The sequence below is a fragment of the Lepisma saccharinum genome, chromosome 15 (genome assembly GCF_977018435.1).
Source record: "Lepisma saccharinum chromosome 15, izLepSacc3.1, whole genome shotgun sequence".
NCBI lineage: Eukaryota > Metazoa > Arthropoda > Insecta > Zygentoma > Lepismatidae > Lepisma > Lepisma saccharinum.
The window spans coordinates 63,566,448-63,574,759 of NC_139243.1; the positions used below are offsets into that span (position 1 = coordinate 63,566,448).

The window sequence follows — 8,312 nt, forward strand, 5'->3', positions numbered from 1 at the left end:
ATTTTTAAGTTTAAAAAGCTTCGTCGATCCGTGGCGAAAGTGCGTTGTTTCTTACGCGATATCCTCGCTTTTATACTAACACAGATTCAAGTACAGATGAATCACTCACTATCTACAAAAGGATACTCTCAACAAAACTGACATCTATTCATGTTTAGAAATACAAATTCACATAGTGCACTCTCGCAAGCATGAAGATACATTAAACTACTCACAATAGAGCATAAAATACAATAAACATTAAACAAAAGATATACATTACAAACAAGGTGCAATATTACATATAATAACAACATTTACGTGTCCTTTCATAAAAGTATAATATATCAGTGACATATTTTAAAGTTGTGACGTCATATAAAAGATATGGATCATATCAGACGGAAGATTGGTCACATGTCGTGCCTTACTAGATAATGGAAGTTAGTCAAACATCGTAACGGAGGAAACCGTACAAAGACTGCGTCTCAAGAAACAAAGGACGTACATTCCAGTCATTGGATAAATAACTCAACGTCGGAAACTCGCTTGAGTGTGAATGTGAACATTTCATCACTCGCGAATGACTTCTCGACTACAATCTCTTGTTCATTTCTGCCAAAAATCACTGGAGAGCACATAATCTACGATACATAGAATGTTCCAACGGACTTCGCACTGGCAGATCTCAAATTCAATTAACCTGGCAAGATAGACATTGTTTTGGGCGCAGGGCTTTTCTACGCCATACTGAAGCCATAACGTTTAGGTATAAAAGGTAATTACCCTGTTCTACAAGATTCGCAACTTGGATGAATACTGGGTGGATGCATGCCTCAAGAATGTAACTCATCAATCACTGCATGTTTTATAAGAACAGATGACAGTTTGAATAACCAACTTAAACGCTTCTGGGAGATGGAAGGAATACAGTCAGCACACAGATCTAAGGAAGTACAGCTAGGTGAAGAGCACTTTAAATTAAATACAACGCGATCCGAATCTGGTCGTTTCATAGTACGTCCTAAACGCCCAAATTATCCAGAATTAGGAGATTCGACTCAGCAAGCCATGAGCAGATTGGAACAACTGGAGAGAAGATTGAAGAGGCAGCCAGCTTTGAAAGAAGATTACAATAACTTCATGAAAGAATGCGAGGATTTGGGACACATGAGGAAGTTAGAATCAGACACTGTCAAGGGTGACACACAAGTATTCTACATACCTCATCATCCAGTATTCAAGCCAGAGAGCAGCACAACGAAGACCAGAGTTGTCTATGATTCCAGCGCAAAAACTACGTCTGGAAACAAGCTTAACGATATTTTACTGGCAGGTCCAATTCTGCAAGAAGATCTGTACTCAATCATTCTACGATTTCGCACACACCGCATAGCATTCACGACAGACATGGAGAAAAAGTACCATCAAATTATGGTCCATGAAGACGACTTACCATTGCAGATAATATTCTGAATATGCTCGTCAGACAGCCAGTACACACTTATGAACTTTTAACAGTAACATATGGCACAAAACCAGCTTCATTCCTCGCAAAAACGTGTACACAAATGCTAGCTGAACAGGAGCGAAACGCGTAGCCGAATGCAGAAAGAACAGTAAAGGAAGATATGTACATGGATGATTGTTTATCAGGCAGTGACAGTGTAGAGGATGCACTGAAACTGCGAGAAGAATTAATCAATCTTCTACGAGGTGGCGGTTTCAATCTTCGAAAATGGTGTTCTAACCATCGCGCACTTTTAGAAGCAGTACCTCACAGCCACAGAGAAGTGCAGTTACCACTTCAGTTAGATAACGATAAATGTGTCAAAACTGTTGGTCTACTCTGGGATCCAAGCACAGACAAATTCTTAATCGCCAACAAGATAGAATCAACATCTGCCCACGCAGCAGAAATAAGCAAAAGAAGAGTAACGTGAATAAACGCCTCAATATTTTATCCTCTTTGATTGGTCAGTCCTGTAGTCATCAGTTTCAAAGCATTTCTAAAATAGTTGTGGTTTCAACGCATCGATTGGGACGAGAGCTTACCACCGACGCTAGTGCAGCAATGGTTGCAGTTGTATAGAAACCTACCACACATCAATGATATACGAGTCAGTAGATTCATCATGTATGATGGAAAATGAATGACATACAGCTTCATGGATTCTGCGATGCCAGTACGAAGGCTTATGTGCAGCAATCTACGTTTGGTCAACAAACACAACTGGTGATGTTGCAGTTAAACTTCTTTGTGCAAATCAAGAGTGGCTCCAGTAAAACAGGTTACACTTCCACGTCTGGAACTATGCAGAGCAGTTTTACTTACCGAATGAATGAAGAAAGTATTAGCAGTACTCAATCTTGCAATGAGTCAAGTATATTTTTAGACAGACTCGAAGATAGTCCTAGCATGACTGTCATCGCCACCAAACAACTGGAAAACTTTTATTGCCAACAGGGTGGCACAAGTTCAAGATTCAACAAGTCCATCACAAAGGAGACAAGTCTCATCACATGATAATCCTACGGACCTTGTATCTCGAGGTGTAGAACCGGCAACATTTCAAGACAATACACTGTGGTGGAATGGACCCACATTCTTTAGTGAAGAATCATCATCATGGAAAAAATTCTTCATCACACACAGAGAAAGAAGAAGTTACAGAAGAAAGATAGGGGGGTCACATCACTAGTCATTCTAATCCTGAAACCAACTAGTTTATTGCAGTTATTTATCATTCATGACATCTTATTTTCACCTAATTTGCAGTTTAGTATTCTATTATGATAATAAGAATTTAAAAATACGCACTTTATCAAATAATATTATATATGGCGGCCAATATGGCTGCGAAAAGTCTAAAAATAACCATTTCAGCTATTTCATCATGTTTTGGATCAAACCTTATGTTTTGGATGTGGCAGAACTCAACAGTAGCATCGAAAATAGTGTCAGACTAAGCCCATGAAATAATAATAGTTCAATTTTTGACAATCTGTGTATATATACAGGGTGATTCAAAAGTCTTGACACCAAAGAAGAACTGCGTTATTAGTGCACATGGCGAAAAATGGAAAGAGCGGAAAGTTGTTGGAAATATGAGGTTTTCAATATAATGAGCTTGAATTTTGAACGTAGCATGCACAGTTGAGGCTGTTCACTGGTACGAGCCTCAATGAGAACTGACATTGCCTTGTTGCCACATGCTTCGTCCTTAAGGGGGCATTTACATTAACGCAACACCGTATTGTACTCGGTAAATTGAGAATGATGACGCAAAATTAGAGGCAAAGTAAGAACTGTGTGTGTGTGCGGGTGTGTGGGTGTAGAAACACACACACATGAACGCCATTTTGAAGACGCCATTACAGACAAACGAGGGCTTAAAAACTTGGGGTTTGGGGCGTTCTAGGTTCGGAAATTAATGTAGTATCGTCCCCCCCAAAGGGCGCGTTCTCCGCCGGAAGTGAAATATTTTCCGGCGTTCCGACCGCACTAGAAATTAATTGAGTTATGGAGAGAAGCTAATCAGAAGTAACGAAGCGAATTAAAATAATTAATCTCCGGATAGAGGTTTTTGTCGTAAAATATTAGTTTTATGTCCATGCCATGCGTACGAGCAATTTGTGTATATTGTTGGCATGTCAAGCAGTGGTTCATAAATTTTAATAGTGCACACCAAAAGTGCCTCAATATTATGGCCTAACTTCCATACAATGTAATGTATGTTTTTCTCAAGACGCACAGGAAGTATTGGTACCGGCAACAAAAACACTATAATTGTAGTCATTATAGTGTTCTTGTTGCCGGCACAAATACTTCCATTTGTCTTCAAACGTCTCATTGACATTAGGCTCTTGAAGTAAGGCAGAGTTCCAATAGGACAAACCCCAAAACTAAGTTACGAAGCAACATGGCTGCCTCATGCATCTATCGAAGTTCCACACTCGCAAACTCCACTGTCAGATTACACAAGATATGATTCATAAAACTGTTAAACACAACACGCTCTGAAAGGTGGTGTCGCTAACCACTGGACCAAATTTCCGTTTGGAGTGTCCGCCTGGTAGACCGGATATCCTGGTCACAAATTCTCCAACACAACCTTGCCAAGCGAATTCTAGCAACTACGCTGCTTAATTTCCATATTTGCATGGAAATTGGTAAGCACCGCCGAACAAAACAACTCTTACATTTTTATTATAAATTATTTCCAAGTGTTCGCGATTGCCGTAACTTTACCTACAAAGAGTGCTCAGTAACATGTTGTTTTTTTTGTTTTTTTTGCTCAACAAACATGCATAGAGAGGTACAAAGCATGCAGTCAAATGTACAATATCTACATATTAATAGTGTTTATATCAACAAACAGGTATTATTAATGTTTCTACTTTCGAGTTCTTCTACAAGAAAGTATCTGGGCTTGCGCCTCATAACAGCATTTCCCCAATATTGAATTGAATTGACCTTTTTTAGAAGAAAACCAAATCTGTAGTGCTTGCTTTCAATAATTTATTTCGTAAGTTTACAGAATGGATACGCAGCCATTTTTCCAATCGTGTCCTATGCAATTCGCGATTAAAATTATCCGCTATGCCATCTGGTGAAATTTTCAGGAACCACTCCACGTAGGATACTTCGCTGTGTTGGGGACATGCGAAAAAGTAATATCTACTATTCAGTTTTTTGCTCTAAATCGTTTTGTGGGTCAGGACAAGTGAAAGCTTACATGTGTTTTCCATCCCGTGGAATCAATAAAATGAAATTTGTAAATAAATCAGGGAAAACAGAACTGATTGGCAAGATTGGCATAACTGAAATGCGGCAAGGAAATTACGAAGAATGCACGAGTCTGTACACTTTATTTTCCGAAAGATTATTCTATTACGATGAAAGTAAGTTTTAAATTGTTCTTTATGAATATAACATTTTTTTCGAAAACAATGTATTACGTATGTAATTTGGAACAGATGCAAGTCGATTAAGTGCGAAGATGGAAATAGTTTGAGAACTAATTAATATCTGTAATCGTAAATGTAAGTCAGAGAAAGGAAATTGACATGCTAATGTTGCTGTTTCATTCATTAAGTTAATTTTCAGTGAAGACTGAAGATAGCCTCAATGAAATTGTTGTTGTTATTATTATTATTATTAATCCTGTATTGTTATTAAACCAGCCTGCCTCTTCGGGGAAATAATTGCAACGGCATGTTTACATCTTTCTCCTGCTCAAGCTTTGCAATACAGGTGAATGGCTTTATTTTCAAATCATTTCTGAGCCCCCCAGTTACAACCGAGGTGCAGATGAAAGAGCACTGCTTTGAAGAACCAGTGCGTATACATTAGTTTCGTCTGTGTTTTCCGTGTTATTTTAGCCTATCATAATTAAATGCTTCGCTCTCAGCACTGCTTCACCTTCATTATAGTTCCTGCGATTCACATATCATTCGCAATATTTAAAAATATGGCGTAATTTAAACGTTTCTTCCATGCCAGCAATAACAACACGCTGCTATTACGTACTATACTACTGAATGAAAACAAATATTTATCCTACATAGAGCGGCCATATTGGAGGCGACACTAGCGTTCAGGTGGTAATTTTAATCACGAGCGCTTGTAGTTCTATATTTAAACGCCAGGCTGTGTGCCAATCGACACGGTTTGAAACTAGGTAGTGTCTACTGCCACGTTCTTTTTCTGCTAACCTCAAAAGAGACATGCGCCTGGCAGCATATTCGGTCTTTGTTTTATTGTGATTTCATCAAGCTATGTATGCAATTACGTCTGGAACACATACTGTGGAGTTTTAGTGATTACTTACACAAAAATGTGTTAAGATTAGGTCCCTTAGCATTCTTCAAATAATAAACCTAAATGCTCTCGTAGTTAGTTTAGGTTCTGTTAACATTAAAATAATATCGCTAAATTCTTTCTAAATTACCTGTACATTAATTTCCACTAGTCATAAACTTGCATATTTCTCGCCTTTATCTGTTTTTAAGATTTGTAACATCCTCTTAGCAGACGAATTACGTGGCAGGAGGAAATCTGACGCTCATTCTTACTGCTGACACGCGCGTGGCAGCAGACTCGGCCTTGAAACTATACTAATAGATAGGGGTGTGCGGGATCCGGAATATTCGGGACCGGGATCGGGGAGCTTATTCTTGACACTCAACACCTAGCTCACGAGTGAGTCGTCTCGTTCGGTAACCAACTCGGTTGCCAGCCGGAAGTCGAATTCTTGAAACGAAATGAGTTGAGCCACTCACGGATTCGGGGTCTCGAGTTGCATACGGCTGAAATGTTGGCTGGCAAGAGAGGCTACCGTACCATTAGCCAATGGCGTTGCGACTTTTGCGATTTCGATTCTCGGTAATCGTACAGTCCACAGTCGATCACAGCCAATTTTATTTTGTCTGTATTGAAATACCCATTGAAGACTGAGAAGACTGCGAGGCTGAGGAATGCGAAACTGTTGTCGCCGAGTGCAGCCAGCTCGTCTTCCTTTCAGGGTGGCAGCGGCATAAATGAAAAAGGCATGGTACGAAAACGCATTGCAAATGAATGGAAGATATTACATAGCAACAAGTGAAAGCAATACTAATAATGGAGGAATTTTATTTTGATGATTAAAGTATTTGTACAATAACATGCTTTCCACTCACCTTTCAACAGTCATCGTCACTATCTGATAAGGTTTGTGCCAATTCCGATCCCGAAGATGAATCGCTGTCACTGATGTTGTCGTCTTCATCACTGTCAATACCACCTAGTGAAATAACGATTCTATCCACAGTGTCCTCCATCAGACCATCTTTCTGCCAGTAGTCCTGTTCGACAGTGATGACATGCCTGTCATATCCTTCCCAGTCAGCTGGCGTCACAGATTCCACCGCACTCTTTGTCACTTCCTCCAACCTTGACAACGTCAAATCTCCTGTTATATTTTTCTCCCTCACAAGTCGTTTTATTTTAGCCCACGCTAGTTCAATGGCATTCAATTCGCACATGTAAGGAGGCAACCGAAGCACTGAATGGCCATTCATCTTCAAAAGTTCATCCACACGAAAAATCTTATCTGGCAGCCTGTACTTTTCGATCAATTGGAATAATTCAAATTTTTTCATGCTTTCTGAAAATGGCACTTCGTTTAGTCTTAACCAGTCTATCATCTCCTGCTTCACAGAATATTTAGTCGGAGGCTTATTCACCTGTATGTTGTGGTAGGGAGCGTTATCCAATACACAAACACTTGCCCTCGGGAGGGCTGGCAGAAGTTTTTCCCTCACCCATTTCTCGAAGTTAACGGAATTCATCTGTCCATGATAGTCACCGGTTGCCTTTCCTGCCCTAAATATCAAGTTTGCTACATTTATGAAGCCGTGCCTTGAACCAGCATGAACTAAAATTAACCTATTGGAGGAACTGGTGTTGGTTGACACTCCTTGTACTGAGTCACTTTGCCAGCATTTCCCAAAGGTGAGATTGTTGTCGACCCATGACTCGTCGATATATACTATCACACGATTCTCCGATCTCAATTTTTTAATTGCCCTTAGATATTTGGCACGCCAATGAACAATATTTGGACGTTCTATGAGAATTTTTCTGTTGCTTCTGCATTTTTTCCAAGTGAAACCCATATCATGAAGCAGACGACGTAAACTATGCACTTTCCACGGAAAATTATTTTTTTCACGAATGGCTGAAAGAAGTTTCGGTGCCGTTGGTATTGTATTTTTCACAAGGTAAAATTCTTGTATTACGTCTCTGATGACCCTTCGATCGAATTCGTCGCAATGGAATCTGTATTGCTCGGCTCGTCGTCGTTTCTTACCCGGTGTAGACAGTTACGTCTCGCCCGCTTCATGGGCCTCTTTCCTTATTTTTGATACACTCCGCACAGATACGCCCGTGTAATTAGACACACGCAAATTTGATTGCTGTAGCAAGTAATTACTTTAATTTTCCTTCTTTGGCCTCTTCATCACACTGCTGTCTCACGTTTCTTATTACCTCCCTAGCTTCACTGTGAATTGTCTGTCCCATTCTTCGCGAAGAAGACATACTCGCACTGCAACAATGGAACAAGAGCACTGAAGACGCACACACACAGATCCAACCAAAATAGTATATAATATAGTTGAGAAAGTAGCGCAGTCTTCCCTCCCAAAGCTGAAAAAAGAGGGTCGTGGGAGGTCCCAACCCTGACGTCACTCACCGGACAGGAGTGACACTGTCACTGACCTTTCCGCTTGTTATAGGATCTGCATTTGTGCAAGGGAACTTGAAAGTGCCTTGTGTTTCCTTTTCTGTA

At 39.9% G+C, this 8,312-nt stretch overlaps 2 protein-coding genes across 2 annotated transcripts; one reads left to right on the forward strand and one right to left on the reverse strand.

Annotated features, from left to right (window-relative positions):
- Positions 1 to 897: 897 nt before the first annotated feature.
- Positions 898 to 1,455, forward strand: LOC145999293 (uncharacterized). The gene has a single exon (XM_083136232.1). The coding sequence runs from the start codon at positions 898 to 900 to the stop codon at positions 1,453 to 1,455; it is 558 nt and encodes a 185-aa protein (XP_082992358.1).
- Positions 1,456 to 6,663: 5,208 nt separating this feature from the next.
- On the reverse strand, positions 6,664 to 7,638 carry LOC145999294 (uncharacterized). The gene has a single exon (XM_083136233.1). It carries the CDS (start codon positions 7,636 to 7,638, stop codon positions 6,664 to 6,666), a length of 975 nt encoding a protein of 324 aa, XP_082992359.1.
- Positions 7,639 to 8,312: the final 674 nt, after the last annotated feature.